This window comes from Chrysemys picta, chromosome 1, assembly GCF_011386835.1.
Source record: "Chrysemys picta bellii isolate R12L10 chromosome 1, ASM1138683v2, whole genome shotgun sequence".
Taxonomy (NCBI): domain Eukaryota; kingdom Metazoa; phylum Chordata; order Testudines; family Emydidae; genus Chrysemys; species Chrysemys picta.
Window position 1 is genome coordinate 154,149,944 of NC_088791.1, and position 27,338 is coordinate 154,177,281.

The 27,338-nt window shown below is 41.0% G+C and overlaps 1 protein-coding gene across 5 annotated transcripts in view; it reads right to left on the minus strand.

The window, feature by feature from the left end:
• Positions 1–27,338, minus strand: part of GRAMD1C (GRAM domain containing 1C) — a 78,720-nt gene that overhangs the window by 48,574 nt on the left and 2,808 nt on the right. For 2 of the 5 annotated variants that reach the window (XM_042845552.2, XM_024111991.3), the window contains exon 2: positions 26,264–26,392. The exons of 1 other annotated variant lie outside the window; for it this stretch is intronic. In XM_042845552.2, coding sequence (XP_042701486.2) covers positions 26,264–26,392 — 129 coding nt within the window. Of the gene's footprint in view, positions 1–5,123; positions 5,284–26,263; positions 26,393–27,338 lie in introns of all 5 variants that reach the window. 2 more of the 5 variants (XM_065573333.1, XM_065573329.1) reach the window with 2 other exon arrangements.

Genomic DNA, 27,338 nt, shown 5'->3' on the forward strand with positions numbered 1-27,338 from the left:
TCTGCGTATGCTCAGGACTCAAGTTCTTTAGTCAGGATGACAAGGAAATAGGTACTATGAGGTGATGGGTTGAAATGAATAGTCCTCATAAGTTAGCAAGTGCTCTTTTTTCATTTAGCTAACTGTATTTTTTTTTAAAAGTCAGCAATGTTACAAATACCACTTAAGATGACTCCAAATTAAAGGGATTAAAAATATTTTTCTTTATTTTTTCAGTTTGTTTACTGAAACAGAACTTTGGGGACAGCCAGCACCCCTGGTTGATGAGCGGCTTTCATACAGCAACAGGGGAGAAAAAAACATTTTTAAAAATGAAAAAGATGTGATTTGTAAAGAAGAATTGGCAGGGGAATTCAAAGGCTGGATAGCATTTGGAAAGGAATTTGCAGGAAACTACACTTAATCAGGGCCAGCGTGTTCTACAAGTCAATGCAGGGCCGGCGCAACCCATTAGGCAACCTAGGCGGTCACCTAGGGCACTAACATTTGGGGGGCGGCGGCCGGATCTTCGGCCGCCCTGGTCATCGTCGGCAGACCTTTTGCCACCTAGGTCCCTGAGTCAACCCTGCTGAGATTCCTGTGGTTTCAGGGAGTCTAGGGATTTTGAACTTGATGCTTAAATGACTGCAATTTGCGCTTGTGATGATGGAGCACTAGTACACACACACAAACAAATGTATTTACCGTCCAGTACAGTAAATGTGATGCAGATAATCAAACTACAAGCGTTCTAACGCTGGCTTCAGCACCAATTTAAGGAACCACCCCTCCAAGGGGAAGGAGACGTAATGTCTCCAAACAATGAGAGAAAAGAGCTATGCAAAATCTAGATATTAGGAAAAGGGGATCAGGCAGTGGAGAAATTGTGAATGTGTCTATAGAAGGCTAATGCTTGACACAACTCAGGCAACAGCCAGGGCCGGCTCCAGGGTTTTGGCTGCCCCAAGCAGCCAAAACAAACAAACAAAAAACAGAACAAAACAAAAAGCCGCGATCGCAATCTGTGGCGGCAATTCGGCGGGAGGTCCTTCGCTCCCAGGCGGAGTGAGGGACTGTCCGCCAAATTGCCGCCGAATACCTGGACGTGCTGCCCCTCTCCAGAGCGGCCGCCCTAAGCACCTACTTGACAAGCTGGTGCCTGGAGCCGGCCCTGGCAACAGCACAGAGAATCAAAACTCTAGAGAGTCTCCAGAATCTAAACATTAAGTAACCTCAATCTCTAGGGCATTAAACCTGTTATCTCTGTGTTCCTTACCTGAGAGCCCTTAGTTGGCATATGAAATCATGTCTGTTTTTCCAATCATTTGAACAGAAGACAACAACAAGAAATCATCCTGCTTATTTGCACACTAAGCTTTTCAGACCGCTAGGAAAAACCTGCTCTGAATTCTTATCTAATCAGTCCAGTTCCACTGGAAGGAATTTAGACATTGAACTTTCTTAACCTTCTCCTTTCCTTGCTTTGTATAGCAACTGGTTCGCATTCCTAGGGCTAGAATTAAGTGTTGACTTTCCAGCCACCCCAATCTTTTAAATCAGCCAGCCATAATCAGCAGGGCAAGTTGTGCTGGAAGACAAATGGGACAAATTTCCAGACCACTGGCACAAAACGGCTGGGGTTCATTGGTGCTGTGATAATACAAATAAATGAATAATATAAAAAAAAACAAAAAACTCCTAAGACATTTCAACTTCTCCAAGAACTACACCTCGTATTTTCAAGCTACCATATTGTACTTTTGTTCTACAAGCTTAAGTGTAGTGAAATGTATAAAAGGCTTTCATTCTGGGCTACATGAGATGCCACAGAGGTTATGCAGAGGACAGGCAATGAATAGACAGAAGCTCTAGCATTTTATAGGGGAAGTAGATGTCTCAATTTTAGCACTATAGAGCCTGGGCATTTCTCATGGTTTAATGTGGTCATCATACATGTGATATCATGCAACACCACACGAGGACAATACTATAATGAAACTAGATAGCGAGATGTGGAGACAACCTGTGAAAAACTATGCACTACCATATCACCAACGGTCTTATCAATTTTTGTAAGTATTAAAATAAATCATTGTAGGTCGGGTAGGGAATGAAGATTAATCTATGAAATTTTGTTGCCCATTATATAAATGCCCTTATGTATGCCATGCAATTTGTGAAAAAATATCAGCGGAGTTAAGCAAAGCCTAGCCGGCATTCCTGAACTAAAAGTATTACAGAAGAGACGATTACTTCAGTACATAGTATCTTTAGGAAGCACTGAGCCAACCCATAGGCTTTCCAGATTGTCCTATTTAAAACTGCATCAGTCAGCAAATTCAGAGTCAAGGTTCCAAAAGCAACTTTGAAAGGTTTCAGAGTAGCAGCCGTGTTAGTCTGTATCCGCAAAAAGGAGAACAGGAGGACTTGTGGCACCTTAGAGACTAACAAATTTATTAGAGCATAAGCTTTCGTGGACTACAGCCCACTTCTTCGGATGCATATATGCATAGAGTCCACGAAAGCTTATGCTCTAATAAATTTGTTAGTCTCTAAGGTGCCACAAGTCCTCCTGTTCTCCTAAAAGCAACTTTAGCTCTGTCTCTTTGCAATAAAATAGAGTCTTACTAAAAGATACATTATTACCTGAAGGTATTATTCAGCAGATAAGGAACTAGAGTTTTCTATGCTGTTCTTCCAATGAGGCTCCATAGGTAAACTGAACTGTTTAAACTGCATCTTGTCCTTCTATCCCTAAGATGTAATATTTCCTAGAAAGTGCAAAAAATCTGAACACATCTCAGGCAACCACTAGGAAAGGAAGTAACTTGAGAACATGTATAAGTCAATGGGACGACACACATGCTTAAGAACCTTGCTGAATCAGGACCTGAAGGAGAAGAGCTATACAATTTATTGCATTTGCCTTTTTTGTTGTTGGTTGCAGCGTCCCAGAGCAGAAACGACAAACCACATCACACACTAGTGGACATCTTGTGTTCTCTGGATTTTATTTTACAGACATGAACACAAATATAAATAGCTATGAACAAAATTGTGGCTTTACCAGTGGTGACATACCCTCTCATATATCCTGATCTCAACCACAAACCCTCACACCCAACAGTGCTTTCTGTCCTTAGCACCAATTCCTGCTAAGTACTCAGGGCAGCACTTTGGGTCCCAGTGCCATGTAAAGCCCTCAGGCCATCAGCATTAGATATTCACTGCTTATAGCCATTAGCCTCACTTAGCCCTCAAGTTACAATCAGCAACGCCTGTCTTTTCATTTCTGCTCCCAGCGTCTACAGCCAAGCAGTGCTGAGCCACCTCATCTCTCCACCAACAATACAAATCCTTTAAGGTAGAGGAGTAGAAGGAACGTAGTGCTGAAGTCAGCCTGCAGGTTGGAAGTAAATATGGCCTGGAGTGGTGTATTTTGAGAAGACTGGGCTGAAGAAACAGAAGAATAGAGACCAGATGTGCACCATTTCTCAGGGATTGTGAAGTGCAGGGTAACTGTTTTCATCTGGAATTCCTGGACATTGTCTAGCAATAAAATTCAGAAACACCACTTAGGTTACAATCAAACTGTATTTATCTCACCACCACCACCACACTCAAATATATATATATTGAAACTTACCTAAAATCAGCATTTGAAGCCCAGTGGTTTTCCCCATGGATTTCAGTAATGAATTTCTTCCTGTTCAAACTTCTCTTACTTCAGCCTCCTTAGGATCAGACATCCATCCCTAAGTCTTTTTCAGAGTCATTGATTCCTAGGATAAAGTCCCCTCATCCTATAAGTATGGCCTACATTCTTTGTTCCTAGATGTACGACTTACATTTGGTTATATTGGAACACGTTACTTGTTTGCGCCTAGTTTAACAAACGAGCCAGATCGCTCCATATCAGTGATCTGTCCTCTTCATTATTTACCACTCCCCTACTCTGTGTCATCCACACATTTTATTAGTAATTATTTTATGTTTTCTTCCAGGAGACTGATTAAAAAAAAGTTAAACAAAGTAAGGTGAAGAACTGATCCTAGCAGGATCCCACTAGAAACACACCCCTCACTGATGTTTCCCCATTTACAATTATGTTTTGATATCTATCATTTAGTAATTTTTAATCCATTTAACATGTGCCTTGTTGATTTGGTATTGTTCTAATTCCTTAACATGTCATGCAGTACAAGGCTTTACAGAAGTATACCTAAGTATATCATATCAACATTGCCTTTATCAATCACATTTGTAATTTAATAGAAAAATAATAAGTTAGTTTAACAAAATCTATTTTTCATAAACCCATGTTGATCGGCATTAATTACATCACCTTCCTTTAATTCTTTAATAATCCAGTTCCAGATCAGCCATTCCATTATTTTGCCTGGGATTGATGTTAAGCTGACAGGCCTATAATTATTTGGGTTATCCCGTTTAACCTTTTAAAAATATTGGTGGAACATTAACTTTCTTCCAGCCCTCTGGAACGTCTTCAATTTTCCAAGTAGTATTAAAAATCAATATTAACTATTCAGACAGCTCCTCGGCCATCTCTTTTGAAACTTGTGGATGTGAGTTTATTTGGCCCTGCTGATTTAAAAATGTCTAACTTCGGTAAATGTCGTTTAACCAAGAGGAGGTCGATGGAGGCCATAGGCTTGTTTCACATAAGCCAAAAAGCTGCATGATGGTAACAACATTCAATCACTATCAACATGGGCTACATGTTCAGACAGGTAACTTGTACATGAATTTTGTCCTGTTCCAACCATGCACCTGACTGTTCTTTTCTCTAGCATGTATAGTGGGTGGTTTAAACCCTCCTGGACAGGGAGTGTGTGCATGCTGTCAACCATTTTGTTTTTTGAAAATAAGGTGCCATCTGAGCATCTGTAGTCACCTATTACTAGATTTTCCAAACAACCATGCTTCATTTAACAGGTCACGTGAGGCACTTCTTAACCAATAAGAAGAGGGAAAATAAATATAATGCTGGAAGAGGCATCCCAGTTTCTGTAGGATCTGTAGAAGTCTGTTTACCAGAAATTTGCAGGCAATGAAGGAAATGCAAGCATATTCATAGCCACTGTAGGAAAAAGTTTAAAGAGCCAGGAGTAGGCCTTACTTACATTCATTTTCGGATCCTCTTCATTCACCCTGAGCTGCTCTGGAGAGGAGAGTCTCCTAAGCACAGGGCACTCTTCCAGCTGGCCACTGGCAGGCACAGGTCTGTGTTCTAGTGTCATTATGTCCCCTTCTCTGGCCCAGCCCCCCTCCTATTTGCAGAGGCTGAAGGAGAAACAGATTTTAAATGTTTTCAGATTATCTGTGCTGACAGAATGGAGAGAGAGAGATAGTTTACTCCTTCAGTCAGACCTGGGGTCAGGTGAGATGTTCTCCAGTAGGATTACAAAAGGTTTCATTCCAGCTACATGATTTCTGCTTTAGGAGCACAACACAGAAAATCTCTAGAGAAGGGACATTAAAATACAAAACACAAGGTGAATGCTCATGTACTAAATATTCCAGCTGAAACACAGAGATGAGGTCTCACTGCTTAGCGGCTGCTGGAGCCTTTCCCTGCTGCAAAGAACTGCCAGAGCATTTCTCCAATGGAGTCTTTCCCTACAGCGGGGAAAGGCTCTGGTAGAGGGGAGGCAGCATAACACTACACTGCTAAAAACAGTAGTGTAGATGGGGGATGCATTGCCTGAGCGTGTAGGGAGCCATGTAGGGTTCATACCCTCAGGTTCTGGCATGTTACTCGCCTATGCAGTGCCTCACCATCTACACTGCTATTTATACCCATGCTAGGGGGCGTGTAGTGTATGTACTCCACATGCTGTCATAAGTATGGAGTGTAGACATACCCCAAGAGCCCCAAACCATCAAATGAAAGTGTAAGCACTAATGGCTACCACAGATGCACAGTAGGCTATAAGTATAGGAGCATAGTAATCCAAATATCAAGTGTCTGTAGAGAAGATTTTGTGAAGGAACACTACCAATGTTCCAATTTTTTGCATCCATGGGCAGAATGAATTTTGTTACGTACAGCACCAATATGGAGGTATTACGTGGATGTGTGACACCAGTAGAAACAAAAAGCCTAGATATAATATATTTTTTAAAAGTTATAGGTATGGAAGAAGAAAGAATATTAAAATAAGGAATAATTAACAAGGTGCACTGCTTGAGATGTTGCTTTAATATGAACTCTAATAAAAAGAAAATTAACACTGCAAAATTTTCAGTAGCCTTTTCGAATCTTACATGTATCTATTCCTTTGAGGCATAAAACAAAATTATCCATTTTCTTGACATAGGAAACAAAATATTTTATCATTAGTATTGATGCATGAAATAAAATAATTGTTACACTTTCTTTATGCTTGAAATACGTTGACCTCCATGGGGGCCTCACAAATCCTGAAGGCAGGGGTTTGGCAGGGATAGGTTTGGGGATTTGAAGGGGCACCCCCAGACCTGGGCTGCTGCATCTCTCCCCGCCACAGCCCTGCATGCCCCAAGCTCCCCCATCACTACCCCCCACCTCACCCACTGCCATCTTCCAGGTCCACTTGTGGCTGCACCTCTGTGCGGTGTGCACGCCTGCATGGGCTCTGCTAATTAAGTGAGCAGCCCTTGATGGGCTCCTGTGCGGCCGCGCAGGCGCGCACCTTGGCGGGAACACAGCCATATAAATCCAAACCATGTCTGAAAAGTGAATGTCCATTTATAAAAATACTTTCTCAGATCAAATATTCTGGCACCATTTCTCAGCTACTGGATGTCCATTTATAATTTAAAAAAAAAAAAAAAAAAAAAACCACAACAACCAACACAATGAAATTGAGTGAATTTGGCATTCAAGAGAGACTGACAACATTTGTTTTTTTGAAGTGTAGTTGTAGCCAGGATATTAGAGAGACAAGGTGGGTGATGTAATATCTTCTATTGGACCAAATTCTATTGGTGAAAGAGACAAGCTTTTGAGCTACACAGCGCTCTTCTTCAGGAAGAGCTTCTCTCTCTTCCCAATAGATGTTGGCCCAATAGAAGATATTACCTTACCCACACATTGTCCCTCTAACATTAGTTTTAAATAGGGTGACCAGATAGCAAGTGTAAAAAATCGGGATGGGGTGGGGGTAATAGGCGCCTATATAAGAAAAAGCCCCCAAGAAACCGGGACTGTCCCTATAAAATCGGGACATCTGGTCACCCTAGTTTTAAAAGCCAGGTGTAGTACAATCAGATGCTATGCAAGCTGCCCCTTACACTGCCCTGCCAACTCACTTCCATGTTGAGCATAGCACCCTCATAGTAGCCCAGTCCTGGATTCCCCACATGCTGCTCTGTGCTGATATGCCTCAGTCCTGATCAATGGTAACCCAAGTTATCCCAGTCCTGGGCCTTGACCAAGGCACCTCAGTCCTGACCTGCAGCATATTATGCTTTTCTGAAAAGCAGCTGAAGGTGGTACTGGAATATTGTTGTCAAACAGTTCACAAACAGGCACAGCTCATCGCCAAACTTATTTAATCTTCTGACTCCATTGGATTGGCACTCTGATCTTTAGAAGGAAATTATTTGCCCACACTCAGCTCCTCCCACCACACAGATCTCACTAACTCCCTGGTCTTTACTAGAGCCTAGACCACAGTTTCTTAATATGGTTGCAACAACATAGGTTGGTTTCATCCACATAGGCAAGATCAAACTATGTTATAACCAAGCCAGGGCACTATCATATCAAAGCACATTTCTTGAACAGTCACATTCATAGTGCAGATTACCAGAGTAATATAATTCTGTTGCTTAAAAGACTAGGAACATGTTGTTAAAAACAATGTTACTCCTGCAGGAATTCTGCACCACTGCACATGCACAGAATTCATGTCTCCTGCAGATTTTTTTTCTCCACAGAAAATACATTGTCAGAGAGGTGCTGCAGTTACGCCTTTTGCCCACCAGGGGCTGCTGTGGCACCAGAACAGAGGGCCTCCAACTCACCGTCCATAGCAGCCAGCATCCAATAGGGAGGAGAGGCTAAGTTCCTCACAGCGCCCTGCCTGCAGGGCCAGGTGATGAGGCACGGGATACAAGGTGGGGGGGGGGCAAGAGAGCTGGGCACATGGGGCTGCTAGGGAAGTCACATAGACTGGGATTCAGACGGGCTAGAGGGGGAATAGATTGGGGCAGGGGCAGAATGGGGGGTGTAGGGCCACATGGGGATGGTGGTGTCCAAGTGAGGGGTACAGGGACACATGGGGATGGGGGCAGATGTGCCTGACTGAATGGGAGAGGCTGGAGTCAGCCAGGGTCTGCATGGGGAAGGCTCCCCAACTCCCTAACAATCCCTCACCCCTGCCCCCAAAATCCCATTTCATACTTCTCCCACCCACACCCAACAACCCTCCAGGTTCATGCCAAGGCTCCTTCCCAGCAATTACTTCCCTCTCCCTCAGCTCCTCTGTTACCCCTGACCCCCCCCCCAAACCTTTGCACTGCTTCTGACAGGTGCAGGAAATATGTTTCTGCATTGTAGTTTAAATGAATTATTACTCAAAGTTTAAATGAATTAATATGCCTATTAAGGAATCTCTTTGTCAAAAACATTTCCTGATTTTTTTTGTTTTTGTTTTCTGTATTGTTACAGACATACTTTGCTGACAGGTATTTTGAAATAAATTGCCAAATAATTGAAAGTGGCATGATTATATTGTGTTCTTTTGACAAATAAAATATGCAGAATTTTCGAACACTGTGTGCAGCATTTTTAATTTTTTGACGCAGAATTCCCGCAGGAGTAAAACAAGCTATTTAACTAGAGCTACGTCGCCGAGCCTCTGATTCGCAGAGGATTTTGAAATTTGACTTGTTCCAAATTAGAATGAAAATCAAAAATTTCAAAATTCTCCATGAAGAAAAATTCAAATTATATATATATATATATTGGTTTCAGGTCATTTAATACATTTCATTTTCACAAAATCAACACATTTCATTTTGATTTTAACCTCTTATTTTGTATTCTAATTTTAAAACTTAGAAACAAAAAGTTGTTTCAAAATGAAAAATCTCAATGTTCCATTCCAAAAACGTAGAAGTGGGACACTTCAAAATTGTCTGAACTCCCCCCCCTCACCCCCCATTTTCTACCTAAACAAAATTCCAACAAAATCAACCCCATTTCGCAAAGTGTTTTGATTCTGATGGAACTGCATAGTCTCATGGAATAAGGTTTCATCAAAGTATCTCCGATCAGCTGTATAGTAAACCACACTGGGTTTTATTCTCCACTCAGTGTAAGTGGGATTTATGCACACAATTATATTCATTAACACGAATAGTAGTTCAGGATTTAATTGCCCTCCCTCACCTCCTTCCTATCCATACAGGAGAGACCCTAATTAAGTACCTTGTCCTCCAGATGCAGGAGGAAACGCACTTTATAACCATAAAAGTACTTATCCCTGCTGGAAACATGGTAGTGATGCTTCAGTTACAGCTGAGATGGCATTCATGCAAACCTGGATTTAGGAGTATTATCTCTCTTGCCCTGCAAACTGTTATTCTCAGCTCAGAAGTGTAAGTTCATTAAAAAAAAAGTCCCAGAAAAATGTTCTCTGGCATTAAATAAAAAAAAAAAAGTTCAGATACTGTTGTGCTTTGAATATTCAAAACCAATTTGGATGTAGAACTTCAAACTTGGAATGTACTTTGAACTCAGGAACACTTTGTTCAGTTAAAAAACAATTGGTTGACCCATAAATTTAGAAGCCAGTGAAAACCGCACAATGAACATGCCCTCAGTGTTACTTTTCTTGCAGACATCTGCTGTTATCCACACAGATCCCTGGCACAGCCTAACCACTTTGGAAATCCCTGCTCCATGAAAAGTAGTCCCTACAGTTCCCCTCTGTAACCCCTTTTGCTCTGAATGCTCTGATGAGACCCAACAGACCTGGCGGTATTTTGCCAATCCCAGTTTTTGCCTGTTTTCAAAGCTGGCGTACTCTTCAGACTTCAGTGCAGGTGGGAACACACACACACACACACATCTCTTTCAATGTGCAGTCTAAGGAGGATATATACAAGTATGTGCCATGCTTCCTCCCCATTCTCATACAAAACACTCCTGTATCAGTTGATTTTGGGAGCCAAACCAAGTCCATTTTTAGTGGTGGAGTGGGCTAGTTTATAATCAAGTCCATCCAAACCAGGATGTCCAATCCCAGGTAGGAGAAGGGATCCACCACCACCAGGGAGACATTAGGCTTGCCTGGAGAGGTCAGTTCCCAGGCAGGTAAAGAGAAAATGCATGTTCCTCCCCCACTTACCAATACAGTATGTGGAGCTTCCAACCCCAGCAGATCTCATCTGCAGATCTTAAATATTGTCTTCATTGTTGTCTCATGCTCCCTCCCATCCATTTCTTGCATCTACCTGTTGTCTCTTCTCTTATATTTAGATTATAAACTCTTCAGAGCAGGGCCTGTTTTTTCATGCATTTGTATGCTGACTAGCACAATTGGGCCCCGATTCATTAGTATGGCCTCTAGGTGCTACCACAATATATATAAGCAAATAAATGCATACATACATACAAAGGTTTTAATCGCCATGAGGAGAAGCATGCAGAATTTTTAAGCTCTGCATGTTACATCCACTTCATTCACCTGGGCATTTGGGCACACCAGGGTGGTGATCAAGCCCTTTTCTGGAACTTAGCCTAAAATATTCCTAATAAGACACAAGGCAGAAAAGAACACCGCTCCCTCTCCCACAGCTGTATAGTTCTGGAGGGTTAACAAAGAGGAATAGTAAGAAAAATTTATTTTAATCACTGAAGTCAATAGATGCGACTCTGAATGTGTGAAAGGAGCAGATATGTTGTATAAAAAGGGGCAATAGTTACAGACTGTTGACCATAATTTCACTTTACTGTTATCCAAATGCCTATTTACATACACTTCTACCCTGATATAATGCGACCCGATATAACACGAATTCGGATATAACACGGTAAAGCAGCCCTCCGGGGGGCCGGGGCTGTGTGCTTCGGCAGATCAAAGCAAGTTCAATATAACGCGGTTTCACCTATAACCTGGTAAGATTTTTTTGGCTCCCGAGGACAGCGTTATATCAGGGTAGAGGTGTATAATTGGGTAGTAACAATATAGTTGGCCAAAATGTACTCTGTCAAATACCTAAATAAGTCCCAGGAACTCGTTTTTCCAGATAAACAAGGTAACCATTACCTGACTGGAATACATAGCATGCATACATAACATGGAGTCATAGGGTGTTACTAGCATACAGGGTTAGGGTTGGAGACAGACCTACAATAACACTACAGTGAATATTCACTGATTGCATCTTCCTTTCAGGAAGACCTCAGGCACGTGAAAATGATCTCAGCGAACAGAACTGGCAATACCAGGATGCCAGCACGACTCAGGTACGCCACGAGACTCTAGGCTACACACCAAGAGCACAGGTATTATAATTGCAATTTGAGGGTGCTTCCTGTTCATGAGATCATCATCATCTCCTCCTGGGCTGTCTGAATTCCCAGACTCAAATGTTCAAAGTGAATCAACTCCAAGGCAAAAAAAGTCTGAGGATTTTACTAGCCCAGAAGGTGGTTAATAACAGAGTTACCAGGAAGCAGCCTCAAGTTAGTATAAGAACATTTTAGATTCATATTCAAATTTTAAATGAAAGAACAAAATTAAAAACCCCAAATGGGCTGCGAAACTACTGGTAGAAAAAGAATCTCCATAGCTCTGAATCAGTAACTATACAGTGCTTTGTTGATTGAGGCAAACCCATTTCTGTATTACCCTGCATACCCTCACTTCTTGAAAGGTGGTACAGCTTGTATAAAGTTTTCTGAAACAGACCAATGTAACTATTGAGGTGGTTATAGATACCGAGGCAGTTAGATAGGGTATGAGCCAGATTCCTTTGGGATTCCCAGCTAACCCAAATCTTCTTTATATAGGCTCTTTTAATAAGGAACTAGAAACCCTGCCAATTTCTGTTACCTTGAAGGCAAGGAGGAATGCAGACATGGAAATGTATGAGGAAGTTTGAATTGCTTGGAGTAATAGCATTAATGCATGTGGGGGCAATTCAAAGAAACATCAACACCACAGCTCTGCGCCAACAGGATACTGAAGAACTGCTCAGGCACAAGAGACCAACAGAGTTGGGTCATCAAAACAGCTCTCACTGGCTGATCAGTAACCATAAGGTCACCACATGCTTACCAATATCTAGTAAATACTGGCATTTACCTTACCTTTACCCTTACCCGGAGGCTACTTTATGTCTGGTTTTGGGACCTATCAAAGATAGTTTCAATCCAACTACTTGCTGTAGTTAGCACTAACAGGATTACTGTTGAAAATTAGTATTACCCTGGGTATTAGAGCTGTGTGAATTACTGATTTTTTCAGTTTGCTGGCAGTTTTGATAAAATTAAAAAATTGGTTTGGATCAATGGGGGGGGGGGGGGGGGAACACTTGGTTCCAGTCCCTCCTGCAGAATGGAGATTCAGACCTGCATCTCTCATATCCCAGGTGAGTGACCCGACCACTTTGCTATTAAGTATAAGAGGGAGGGAGAACCACTTCCACCTTCTCCTGATGACAAAATCCCTTTGTGAATCTAGCCCTCCAAAATTGAGATGTTTTGTCTTGATATTTCCTTTTTTATTTTCATTTCAGCCAAACCAATTTATTGAGATCAACATGAATTTGCAAAATGTTTGGTCAACCCAAATCTGCATTTTTTTGGTGAAAAGTTTCATCCAAACTTTTTTTTTTTGCCCAGCATTAATTACTAAGATAATAAAGAATTAGGCCCCTTAGATTGGAAACTCTCTGGGACAGTGAATGCGTTTGTATACTATTAAATAAATTAAAATTAATGCTGCATATGATGCTGTGCTATCCCACTATTATTTCTTGGTGATATCATGAGAAGTTCATTCACAGACTAACCCAGTCTTCCTGCTACAGCAGGGATGGTTAACAAGCATATTGCCCACAGAATACACTCCAGCACAGACACTAGACAAGACACTGACAGCCCAGAGCTACAAATTCCAGAACAAACTGTACACATGGAATAGGGTGACCAGACAGCAAGTGTGAAAAATCGGGACGGGGGTGGGGGGGGTTAATAGGAGCCTATATAAGAAAGAGACTCAAAAATCAGGACTGTCCCTATAAAATCGGGATATCTGGTCACCCTAACATGGAAAAAGGATAAAGGTAAGTGCAATAATAAAAAGCAACTAATACTTCCTGTTCGCACCATGTGCTATTAATATATGTTAATAGCATTTACTCCTCCTCTCTGGAATTTATAGGAACAATTATTCACTCTTGCTAACAAAGCCATCACTAGTCAAGTGTCCCAAGATACTGGTCTCTGCTTTTACAGATGGTTTGGTATTCGGTAAACATGCCTGATTGAAAGCACTGAAGTCAGTTTCTATCCAGACAGCAGTGGTACATGCTTCCCCATCCTACTTTGTCAACGTGTCACAACCTTGACTTATAGTATAGAGACCACTTACAAGGAAGTTAGGGGTGCAGGCTCCATGCCCTATGACAGTGGTCCCCAAACTTTTTACCTCACGTCCCTTCCTTACGCCTGCCTGCCACCACCACCCCGGAGCCAGGAGCAAGGCTGGGGCTCCAGGAGTGGGGGGCGGGATGCAGACAGGGGGAAGGTGGCCAAGGCTGGGGCCACAGCTAGGGGCAGGAGCTGAGTCTCAGCTGGGGGCCAAGGCTGGCAGCCGGGGCCATGGGCGTAGGACAGGTAGTGGGGCTCAGGGCATAGGGCTGGCAGCCGAGGCCAGTAGCTGGTGCCAGGGCCAGGAGCGGAGCTGGGTGGTGCTCCCTCCATGCCCCCGCCCCATGGGTGCTGGCTGGGGCCCCAGCCGTACTCCCCCAAATGTTCCTCCGCAAGCCTCTACGGGGGCATGCCCCAAAGTTTGGGGACCTCTGCCCTATGACATGCTCTCTCTCTAACTATGGAAACCAACCTGGCTAGAGCCTCCTGTCTTCTGATCAGGGTGGGCCAACAAGGGTATGTTACACCTGTGCTCAGCTTTCCGCACTAACTGCCAAATGATTTTTGGTTGAAATTCCAAGTGCTTGTAAATGGCGTAGGCCCAGATTTCCTTAAAGGCCATCTCCTATACACCATCCGACCCTATGCTAGTTGAGAATACTGGAGAAGAGTGAAGCTTGAGAGAGGTAGAGGGCATTCTCAATTCCAGGTCTGCTCCTCTGGAATTCACTGATGGAAATACATTCAAGCATAAGCCTGACCATACTCATTAAGAATTGTGAGATGCATCTCTTTGCCTAGGTTTCAGATAACCGAACTGTGAAATCCTAAGCTCTTAACTGATTAACAAGGTCCCTCTCCATCCTCTGCCTTAAAGATGTAGGCCACAGGGAAGCAAAGTGCCTTTTCAGCTCTTCTTTGGAACAATGATCATATTCAAGCCATGTAAAATCTGTTCAGTTTCTTCAGTGATGGGCTCCATGTAAATGGATGTGTGATCATTTCTATGCATGTTTTCCACTCCCCCACCCCCCGCACGTGCACACACACACACACACACACACACACACTAAGGCTATTAAGGTTGTTACCAGTCTCCATGCCCTATGGCAATAAGCTCTAGCTAAGCTAGAAAGCCATTTTGAAACTCTGGCTAGTGCAATTATAGGTTGGTGCAGGTCTAGTATATTCAAAAAGGGATGGGGGGAAGACTTCTCCTGAACCACAGAAAACTGTAGGTTAAGGTCTTCCGAAATACATCCTCCTAGAACATCACAAGAATTAAGGGAATCATTGAGAAGTGACAGGGAAGAGATTCCAAGATTTTCATTCACAGAGAACAAAGAGAAAACTGACTAGTTCTGTGGACATGTATTTACAGCTCTATTCAGAGTCTTTAGTGCATCCATCACTGCGGTATCTGACCGAGTGCCTCCCAGGAATCTGACTGAGGCCACTGTCCAACCATTATGGGGCAACAACTATCGCTCAGCGCTATCCTGGATCAAATATACACCACTGAGGGAAGAGGGTAAAAGCTCGATTGTCTTATTAAGAACATCAGAACTATCCAGTTCTATGTAGAGCTGGTCAGAAAGTTATCATCAAAACATTCTTGACAGAAAATCCCATTTCAGTCCAAATGGAAGCTTTTTGAAAAATGTGTCAACTTTGACCAAAATGCCCATGGAAAAAAAATGTTTGAAACAAAAAATGTTCAGTTTCAGAAAACTTTAATTTTGTTTTGCATTTTACTTTGAGTTTTTTCATTTTTGTATTACTTTTATTACTTTACATTATTTCATGGTGTCAGTAGTAGTACTGCATAATATGTACTATTACTCATGTCATTATATGATAAAAACCAGACTGTTTCAACTATTCTATTTATTTTTAAATCATTAAGGGCAGCTGCTACTTAGTACTGATTTACAAATCTTATCTTCTAAATCAAAGTGTCTCCTATTTCTATTTTAAGGAAACAATCTGATACTGACACAAAGCACTGTGTATTATGTTACTACTGACACATAATAAAATATAAAAATGAAAAATCATACAATAAAGTGAGAGACAAGCTAAGTGAGCTAATATCTTTCACTGGACCAATTTCTGTCATCTTCCTCTATGTAGTGTAACAGCTGCAGAAGTTGGCCCAATAAAAGATAGTAGCTCACCTACCTTGTATCTCATATCCTGGGACCAACATGGGTACAAAACACTGTGAAATAAAATAATCTGAAACAAATTTTGAAATTCCTCAGTGAAAATACACGATTCCAAAACAAAATGTGGAAACCTGAAACAACATTTGCCCAAATTTCTGATTCACAAGACATTTCAAAAATATTTGTGAACGAAGAAATTTCAAATTGTTGACATTTCCAGCAAACTAGAAATTCTAAGTTTTGACTAGCGCTAGTCCTATGTTCATTACATAATTGTTCCAAACACATTTAACAGAAACTCACATAAAAATATATATATATAAATTTATTATGTGACTATATTAAACAAAAACAAATTACCTTTCAAGTCATTCAGCTCTACCTGTGTCCTCACTGGCCCTCTCCAGCTTGTCTGTGGCACTATTCATGACTATTCTCTGCTGTGCCTGCAACCATGTATTCAAGCTGTTACCTACTACTGTTTCCACCAAGATCAGATCACATTTTGTGTCTCGGGGAAATCAGTAAATGCCTGAACTAACAGCACCAAGGCCCAGTTAAGATAACCTTTTATTGGCAATTATACAGAAATCTAGAACAAAGCGACAACATGAAACAAAAGTCTAAACTAACTTGAATAGATGAATGCCATTATTATTGAAAGATTACCTACATTGCATAGCAGAAAAGAACCTTTTTTGTCCTCAACGCCCAAGATGTCTGCCTCTTGATGCTGGCTCAGTCCATTTGACATATCTCAACACGTCTGTATCCACAGTTTAACTGTCAGCCCTGTAGATATAACTCTCAAGCTTCGGCAGTCTGAAATCTACTGACTTGACATTGCATCATGTTCCAGATCAGTCCAAGATGATAATTTACTTCAGAACAAAACTACATTCCTTTCTGAGTATCTGTTTTGGCTGACTCATGTTTCTTCCTACCCCACACGTGTGCAAATATTAGGCAATATTATTTGTAAGTTCATCTGCCCCATTCAGATTAGTTTCCCTTCACCAACTCTTCCACTTAGGCTGTGTAAATAAGAAAAAACGGTTTAAACTGCACTTTCCCCCCTGAATTTTCCCCATCTGCTGTGACCCTCAAAATCATCCCGGATTATGTTTTAAACATAATACATGTATAGATACAAGGGCACACAAATAAAATTAAGATGACCTCAGTACCCTAGAGTCCCCAACACTCCCATTTGTAGCTTGACCTCAGGATTGGACCAGGTAGTCTCCCACCCAGCAGCCTGAACTCAGCACCGATCCCCAGTGGTTGCTGGGAAATGTCAGTGAAATACCATCTTAGAGAGGGACACCAGAAACATTCACAGTTACGAAGATACTTTGAAAATGGAGACATGCTGAAAATTAAAATTTTAAAAATAGAAATTTGTGATTTTTTATGTAGCAATCCAGGTGACATAATGGATCAATGAAGTTTTCCTTTAAGAATTTTGCTAAATAAGGTTTTGTATTTATATCAACCATAATCCCCCATGCTTTTCACGTAGGCTCCAGTTCGACAAGGTACTTACACACATAAGTAGTCCCACAGAAATCAATGAGATAACTCACATGTTTAAAGTTAGGCATGTGCTTACGTACCTTGCTGAATCAGGACCTTCATCCGTTTTATTTCCTAATATCATCTCTAACTAGATTACCTCTCACTGGACATTTCTCCAAGTTTCTAACCTATTTAGATAATACAAATTTTTGCTCTGTAGTATCTACATAAAAATTGCTGCCAAATTTAGAACTCTCTGTCAACATGGATCGTGCAGTCACATTTTTTCTGTTTTCATGTTTTCCACCCTACTTACACACATCAATGAAAAACCTGATATCAATCATCAAAACAAAACTAAAACATGGCTGAGTTCCAAGACAGCTGTCAGCTTTCAGAATGAGTGTGGAGATATGTGGGCTGTGGGTGATAGACGGAGGGAAGAAGCTGAGGATGAGATGGGAAATTGATAGTGTAAATTGGGCGCTGAATGACTTAACTACTAATTTATTTTCTCGCTCTCTCTCTTTTTTTAGGATTTGCATTGGTGGGATGTGTGTCAGTCTAACAATCTTAACTTTAAGGCCTGGTTTACACTACAGAGTTATGTCGACTCCAGGCATTTTACATTGACCTAACTACAGAAGCGTCTACACTAAAATTTTGGTCCTGCCAACGTAACTGCTCTGTTACATCAACTTAATTCCACCTCCACAAAATGTATAGTCAATGTTGATGTAGTTCGGTAGACACTGTGTTGCTTACATTGACTGTTACTGTCTTTCAGAAGCTATCCCACAATGCCCCACACTGACAGTACCATCAGTAAAGCTCTCCGGATGAGGACATGCACTGCCAACACAAGCAGCATAGTGTGGACACACAAAACCAATTTACTGAATTACTGCAGTGGCTGTAACTTAGGTTGACATAATTTTGTTGAGAGGACATGCCCTAAGTTTTTAGTTTGTTCAGGAACATTCCCCCAGTCTTGAACTGCAGTAGTTCAGTGATTCTGACTGCAATAAGAAAAAAAAAAAGCACTTTGTTTATTGTTGGGATTCCTGGATTTACTTAACTTATTCCAAGTTATTGCCAATGATATTTTTAGTAATATCAGTAATATTTTACATCTTGACAAAGCAAATCATCATGTACTAAAGCTAGATAGAGAAAATAAGAATATCCTGAACAGTTCTGGCCAAGGTAAAACAAGTTACAAAGTAGTTTGTGTACAAAAAAAGCCCCAGTCATTTATCTGTCTCTCCAGAAAACTCTTACCTGTATCAGAAAGTATGTAAATGCCCCAAATCTTCTACACATACAGGTCAATAAAATCCTGAGTGCTTTTTTTTTTAAACCTATTTTAGGATTTTCTGCTCCCACTCATTTCTAATGACTAATCAATATGAGAAGTGACTCTAAACAAATACATCTGCTGCAGTTCTCTGCTTATCTGCCTCCCAAAGGGACATAAGTAGCTCACCTGGAACAGACTATTTTATTTTTTAAAAGAAAAACAGGGGAAGCTATTTTGCTGCTGCTTGTTTACAGTAACAACCTTTAAGTTGCAATCAAGCCACAAATGTAAAAAGCTTACATAGAGGGGAAAAAATGAAAGTCGTCTTTTAAAGTTCTCCTTCAAGTGCACTCTGGAGACCCCTACCTCCAAGGCCAAGTCTATACTTGGAAGGCTTTGCCAGTATAGCTATGCTGGTATAGTACGGAATTGGTCGATGCTACGCATGGCTTATGCGGCGCCTCATGGTCTCAGAAACCATCCGATGGTCCTCGGATATCTACACTGAACACATCACTGGCCACCGACAGTACCCGAAGGCATGAGCCGGAGCGACATCGAGCATCGACTACGAGAAAGGGTCCGAGAGACTTTTTCCGTTGGACCATATGAACCGGAACCATAAACTCACTGAACGTTAAATCTCACCAAATATAGTCAATCCATCCTCATCATTGTATCCACTCATTATATGCCACACCTGAACACAGCCATTATATGATCAACATACCCTCGTATCTCAATGTCTGTACTTTGACCCATTAACCTTTTACCCCCAATCGGGGATATTGCCGATTATGTATTCCTTATGCCATCCGATCTTAAACCGAACTTCGCACCCCTTGATAATCTGTACGTTGTTCCCTGATAACCAGAAACTTCTATGCTTGAACTCTGTACCGTTCATTTTTTTTTTAAACTTCATCTTAATAAAATGTTTAAATCTGTTCTTACCTGCAAAGAGCTCCTAATGTGGATGCAGCTTATACTCCCTCACTGAAATAAGATATACTAAACAAAGTGCATTTCCCCCCCCAGTACAGCTGCATTTATATTAAATGTTTTTGTTAGCACAACTATGTGTGTCAGGGATCATATCCCATCAAATCGCTGATTGACATAGTTATACCAGCAGACATTTGCAGTGTCCATCTAGCCTTAGGTATAAATATGTTCAATCAAACAAATTCCTGTTGGTTTTAGACAATAACTCAAGTATTTCTAATGGAATTTTGTTCCCAATGGCAACACCTGAAAAGGAAAAACAAAGCTCTGAACCTAAAATTAAAGAAAAAATTTCTTTTCCTTCCAACCAAAACCAGATAATCTGATTCGAGGCTCACCCTCAAGAGCCTTGTCTACACTAGATTTATTTTTAAAAATCTCCCACTGTTGCATTACCACTGGCACAGTTTAATAGTGATAGATGGGGCACCTGCATTTTTATCACAGTCCCGTTTCAGTCTGTTCTGAACAGAGTTCAGCAACGAAGTACATATGCCAGAGCCACAGCTATTCTAGCTGCACCATCACAGCAATACAACAAGACAGATTTCCCAGAAAAGTCTAATGTAGAGACAGCCCATTTGGTGAAAGTTCTAGCCAACTAAAGAATAACCAATTTCTCCTTTTTTAGTTCCTGCTACCAGAGAGCTTCTTGAGGTGTCAGTAGTTAAAGCACTGTTATTCTTTTTTCCAAGATAACTAAACACTGCTTCCAAATAATTGCAATTACAATACATGCTACAAGCAACAAGAGCATATACTGAGGTTTTATGTTACAAAATATGCCCATGGAAATAATAAATATTTATTTATTATTTCAAGAGCCACAGCCAATATTTATTTGACCTCTCTGGATCCATATACCATCCATGTGGTCTTCTACCCCTCCCCACTTCCTTTTTTAAATATTATATCATACAATTAAAAATAAAAAAATCAGGCTAAAATAACTTGCTGTAATATGACAAACAACCATCAGTCCACTAATGGAGGTACCTCAATGCAATCCAAGCAAATCTCTACCTTTCAACTCTCCGCAAATGCCTAGGAAAATATAAAATACTGAGTAAATAACATGTAAGAGGAAGCAACTGTTAACAGGCTATAATGCTACATGCTCCCTATATGGGGATTGCCATACCAGATCAGATTGAGTGCAGTCTCTGAGTGAACAGTATCAGTCTTCAAAGGAAGGTGCAAGAAATGCCACAGTGGACAACTATAGAATAATCTGCCCATGGCGAAGTTTTTTCCTAACCCCTGTCAGTTAATGGTTGGCTCACGCCCCAAAGCATAACATTCTATATCCCTTCAATAAATTAATCCGGTCTAATGTAACTATGGGTGCACCCATTATCCATATAAATATCAAATCCTTTAATTCTGCTCTCCTCTTGGCCTACTTAATATCTTGTGGCAATAAGTTCCATGGGATAATTATGCATTTTAATGTATTAGCTTTAAATGTATTCCCTTTCGATTTCACTGAACAGCCCCCTGTTCTTATATCATGAGAAAGGGTAAATAGAAGCACACAGTTTACATTCACTGTGTCATTCATTATTCTGTATATCTCTGTTCTGTCCCTTCTTATCTCTTCTTTAAACTACACGTATACTTGACATTTTGCGTTATTTGTTTTAATGGCTTTGGCTACTGGCTCTTCAAATTCCCTCTTAGCGCTCCTCATTTCCAATGGACACGTTACTTGCCATAGCACAGTGTCTCAAGCTTTCATACTGGTGACCCCTTTCACACAGCAAGCCTCTGAGTGTGACCCCCCCTTATACATTAAAAATATATATAAAAAAACATTATACTTTTTAATATATTTAACACCATTATAAATGCTGGAGGCAAAGTGGGGTTTGGGGTGGAGGCTGACAGCTCGCAACCCCCCATCTAATAACCTCACGACCCTCTGAGGGGTCTCGACCCCCAGTTTGAGAACCCCTGCCATAGCATATATTCTTTTCTATTGTCTTAATTAGGACTGGATCTCCATTTGATGAAAGATACCTGGTTTGGTTCAAATAACTTCCTGAACCTTGACATTTAGCAAGATTGAATTTTTTTCTTGCTGACCTTTTCAATTTAGAGGGATACGTCCTTTCTGGGATGCTTTAGGACACAACCCCATACTGAGTCTAAGAATTTTAACTTCCTTACTTTTGACTTGAAGGTCCTTTTGACTAGTTTTTTCACTGTTTTGAAATCCTCTTAATTAAGTGAGGTGTTAGGTTTTTATACGTTTCCTCACCCCAGGAAATTGAACATAATTATATTGTTGGAAGATAATAAAGATAAAAAGTAAAAATCTTGGGACAGAGCTCCCAGATATAACTGCTATGTTCAATGCCCCTCTGTTTTTGCCCATTTATATTTGAATATTAGATTATACCCAACCAGAACCAGTTATCCAGAAGCACACACAAGCTTTAGATTAGAAATTCTGATAAAAATGGTACTCTACAACCTCCAAATCTAAAGCACCCCTGCTTTTCCCCCCATCTCTAGTAAAAATGCATTTGAGTAAACTGAAACGCTGCTATTAAAATTCTGTAGCAATAAAATAATACTAGGCATTTAAGAAATGATTTACACATTCAAAGAGCAGTACAGACATTAAGGACCCAGTCCTGAAAACTTTTATACATGTGAGAAGTCTACGCACAGGAGAATTACTTACATTAGTAAGGTGATCAGGCCCTAACCAATTAATTCTCACAACACCTGTGTGAAGTAGGGCTGGTAAGTATTTATCCTCATTTTAGAGACTGGGGGACGAGTGGGGGAAAATTGGTATGGGGCATTAAGTGACCTTCCCAGAATCACCCAGTGTCAGAACAAGGAGCCGAACCCAAGAGTTCCTGACTCCCAATCCTGTGCTCATTCCACTAGATCACAATGTCTCTGTAAAATGGCAGTCACATCTGGCCTGACTTTCAGAGGTGCTGAGCACCCCCAACCCCCACTCAAGTCAATGGACACTGCAGATTTGAAAATCAGACCAATCAGGATTTTATAGAGAAGTGCCTGGTTTTCATCTTCAAGGAAATCCTTGTACTTACCTGGAAAAGAAAAGTAGAAAAGCCTTTGGAACAAGTCAGTGGCTAGTCAGCAAAGTACAGTTTTGTGCGGCAAATATTCCAGTTAGCAGAGCTGACATCTGTGCAGTGTTGTGTATGCTAATATTTATGGAGTAGCCCCGTGTTTATTGCAATTTCCCAGCTTTTCTATTGGCTAAAAGAGTGGGAAGGAGCCTACTAAAAGTCTATACCGGTCATAGAAAGCTATATCATCTTTGACTGAATGTTACTGACATATGCTTTATGTAATGGCACACATCGTTTGCTGTGTTATCACCTACACATCTATTATGATTCATGGGAGCTATAGGAACCAGTTTATATCCATCAGCTGATAGCCAACCAGGCAAGACATTAGTGAAACATGTGATTTTCATTCCCTGGGATAGAGGCAGAAAATGACGTAACACCATTTTAATGGCAGGGGAGTCTAATGATTTCATTTTAGCACAGGAATGCTATTGTCTGACGTGGCTCATGACATCATTCTTTATGCCTCCTGCTGCTTCTTCATTCAATCCCCACTAATTATGCTGTCACCTTTAAACGTGGAAAATAAACATCTCATTACCACAGCCCCTAACAAGCAGGTGAAAGATTTACTTCCCATTTTTAAATTATGGGTTTTTCTTTTTTTTAAGCAAATAATTGGGAGGCTTTTTTGAGATAATCTATGACAGCATCCGGCTCCTGCAGCGTAGGTATTGCTTTTCAGACCACAGTGGCGCCTTTCAATGGCCAAATATATGGAACTATTATACAAGTCCCCTGTTTTAAATACAGGAAAATACTTCTATAAACAGGTAAACGTGAATTACAGGCTTAAATACATCCAGGAGTTCAGGAAATAGCAATCACAAAAAAGTGTTACTTTATTTCACTAGATAATACAGAGATACATAATATATTAGAATACCTACATAGCATCCTTCATCACAGCAAAGAATCCCAAACACTTGACAAACTACACACAGACAGCACCACTGAAATTTAACCATTTCTGAGGCAGACTGCAGCACTCCATGGATGAATGACACACTGTACAAAAATGGGCAGGAGGGAAAATTTGGGCCTAGCTTCTACCTTTAGGCAAAATGCCACAGGATCCTAAAAGTGCAATTCTGCCTGAAGAGGTGACTGTGATAGTGGCATGATGAGGTGCTGTATTTATTATTCATTGTATTACCATGGCACCTGGAAGTCAAGGGCCAGGATCCCATTGTGTTAGGCGCTGTACAAACTTGTAACTCAATGACTTCAGCTCAGATTTGCCAAGCTTACAAGTAAAACTCAGATGTCTTTTTCTAAGTGCCAGACCATCAAACTGCCCCTGAGATCTGAGAGTCAAACTGGGGTTTTTTTCTTTCTATGAATTATCAACAAAGTTGTGTAGGCTGAATTACACAATGACACATGTGCAACCTCATTTAGCCCCGTAAACAAAACGTAGTTAACAGCTACTACATCTGCGTCACTCGATTAGCCCTTAATTCAGTTACACAGATGTAGTTGACCAGGCAGAATATTTGCCTGTAGGATCTTTAACATGGGTGAGAACATGTGAAAAGAAAAGAAATACATGTGAATCTCAGATCCTAGTGTATGTTTGCAGGGCTGACAGAAAAACAGGTTTACTTTTAAACTGAACAAATTTGATCTGGAGTAACAGATAGGATAAACAAGGAACTCTATGATGCATTTTGACTTTGCAAGGTTTCATCAGATACACAGTACAAAACATAACATTCTGTTTGCTTCAGCAGAGGGAAGGGCGGAGTCAACCCTAATAGGTTTAAGTTTCCAAGAGGTTTTTATTTCAACGTCAATGCTTTGATTATTTAAAATATCACATTCCAGCTTGAGAGAGAGAGAGGTGGGGAGTGGGAAAAGAAAGATATATGCTAGAGATATGAGCATGCGACTGGGAATCAAACTGCTGACTTGTATTCCTGGTTATTCCACTGATTCACTGACTCACTGCGTGACCTTAGGCAAGTCACTTAACTTCTCTGACTCACTCTTCTCATCTGAAAAATGTGATTAATACTCTTTACTCGCCTCACATGACTGCTGCTAAAGCTGTTACAGTTAATGCTCCCAAACCTATAGCTGCAGCATTGTGATTATTTACCACTCAGGCTCCAATGCCACATGGGGTGGAGCATGAGTTACTTTGCAATGACTGAGTTCTGGAGTGAGAACCTTAGCCCCTTGGTCAGGATATTTTCCTCATAATCTAACTTTGGCTGGGCACAGTGCATGTTCCCCACTCCTTCGTGTTGAACAGGAACATCACCAGTTCTAGACACATTATATGTGGCCCTTCCTAGGCCTCTCTGGTGCTATTTCAAAGAAATCTTCAGCAAGTAATGGGAGAAGGATTTAAATGAATGATTCTTATTGCCTGCTCTGAGGTATGCTAAGTATTCTCTCTCTCAGGAGCTTGGCTGGCTAGTTCTTGTTCAGCTGCTCAGGGTCTAACTGATCACCATGTCAGGTCAGGAAGGAATTTTCCCCCAGGTCAGATTGGCAGGGACCTTTGGGATTTTTCACCTTCCTCTGCAGCATGGTCACTTGCCAGGATTATCCAGGTATATGTCACTTAATCATTTGCCTGCCATTGTGGGGGCCTCGGGCACTGGTGCACCTTGGTCTCTCCTGTTCTCTGCCTGTGGCACATACTAGTCTAGTCTCCTATGTGCTGTAATACATTAGTCTTATTTCAGTTGTTGGGTTTAGTGTGCACGGGTTGGGTAGTGTTGGCCTGTGATATACAGGAGGTCAGACTAAATGGTCCAGTGATCCCTTCTGGCCTTATTCTCTATAACCAATGGCCCTTCACTCCTTTCAGCGTTAAGTCATCTGTACAGGTGTGGCAAAATAGATGCCTACACACAGCTTGAGTCTGCAGTAGCTCTTTCTCTTATGCAGACGCATACCAAGCCTGGACACATTTTCCAAAAAGGAGGTGCGTAATATTCATTTTGTGGTGAAATATAAAAGTATCATCAGATCATGCTACGTTCTCATAGCAATTGAAATTCAGCCTTTACAGAGAAAAAGTAGCAACAATAAATTTCTACAAGCATAAAACAGGAACGAGGTATGGTCTAATGACCCAACCAAGGAACTGGGAGTCAGGACTCCAGGGTTCTATATCCAGATCTGCCACTGACTTGATACACGGCATAGGGTAAATAACCTCACTTCCTTGTGTCTCCATTTATCCTGCAGTAAAGTGATAGCGATAAGTTACCTATCTCCCAGAATGGGCTGGGAGGCTGTATTAATTAAAGGCTATGATGAAATTTGCATAAAAAGCACTTATAGTTTATATATAAATAAGGCATAACTTTTTAACAGTGAGGGTAATTCACCATTGGAACAATTTACCAAGGATCTTAGTGGATTCTCCATCACTGATCATTTTTAGACCAAGACTGGATGTTTTTCTAAAAGATCTGCTCTAGGAATTACTTTGGGGAAGTTCTATGGCCTGCGTTATACAGGAGGTCAGACTAGATGATCACAATGGTCCCTTCGGGGGTTAGAATTTATAACAATGAATTAAGAGAAAAAACAATCGAGTTACCCAAAAGCTCCAGTCAGCACTCCAGTTATATGGAGCGGGGGCCTGCATTTTCTCAGTACATGCACCAAGAGTCTCCTCTGAATCTGCAAGCAACTGGCGGATAAGACCATGATCCACTTCATGGATTTCCTGTGAACCAAGCAAGCAAGCATACCATGTAGTTTGATAATGGAGGGGAAAGGTGTTGGAATAAAAGTTTGCAGGCTTTATAAATAAAATCTTAAAGGGCTACATTTAACAGGATGAATGATGGGGAAACATTTCCCACTTATTGATTCTTAACTAATGAATAACATTTTTCAATGTCAATTATATTATAAACATTAAGGTTTTATTCCCTCATGTCCCTCAACCCATTACATCAGTGTTTTGCAAACAATCAAAAGGCAGTCATAAATGTTATTTTGACCACCATTAAACTGACAATCTCAAAGCAAATTATTAAAAAATAAACTACAAAGGAATCCTTTAAAAAAAAAAAGAGAGAAAGAGAGAGAGGGGAGATCTGGTTTTACTGATTCCAATCTTAATTATTCACTGTCCATACACATGTACATAAACACAGAACTTCAGAAATGTCAAATTGTATTATTATTAATACTTTATTCATATATAGAGCTTTTCATCAGTAGATCTCATAGTATTTTACAAAGGTGATCCATAGCATTAGCACTATTCACAGATGGGAAAACAGACAGAGAGGCAAAGTGACTTGCCCAGCAGACCAGTGGCAAAGCCAGGAATAAAACCCAAGTCTTGAGTCCCAGTCCAGGCCCCTAACCACTTAATCACACTGCCTATAATATCCAATAATGCCTGTAAAAAAAAGACACGACACTATCACTGGGTGGCCAAACTTATTGACCCTCCAAACTGCATACGACAGTCTTCAGAAATTCGAGAGCCCGGGCATGCCGCCGGGGCTCAGGGCTTCAGCCTTGCTCCTGCTCAAGCCCCGACAGGCTTGCTCCATGGGGCTGAAGCCCTGAAAACCTCCTCCCCACTGGGCAGAAGCCAGAGGCGACGCGTGGGGACCACATGGGGTCACATACCCTCCCAGATTTTTGCCAGGGTT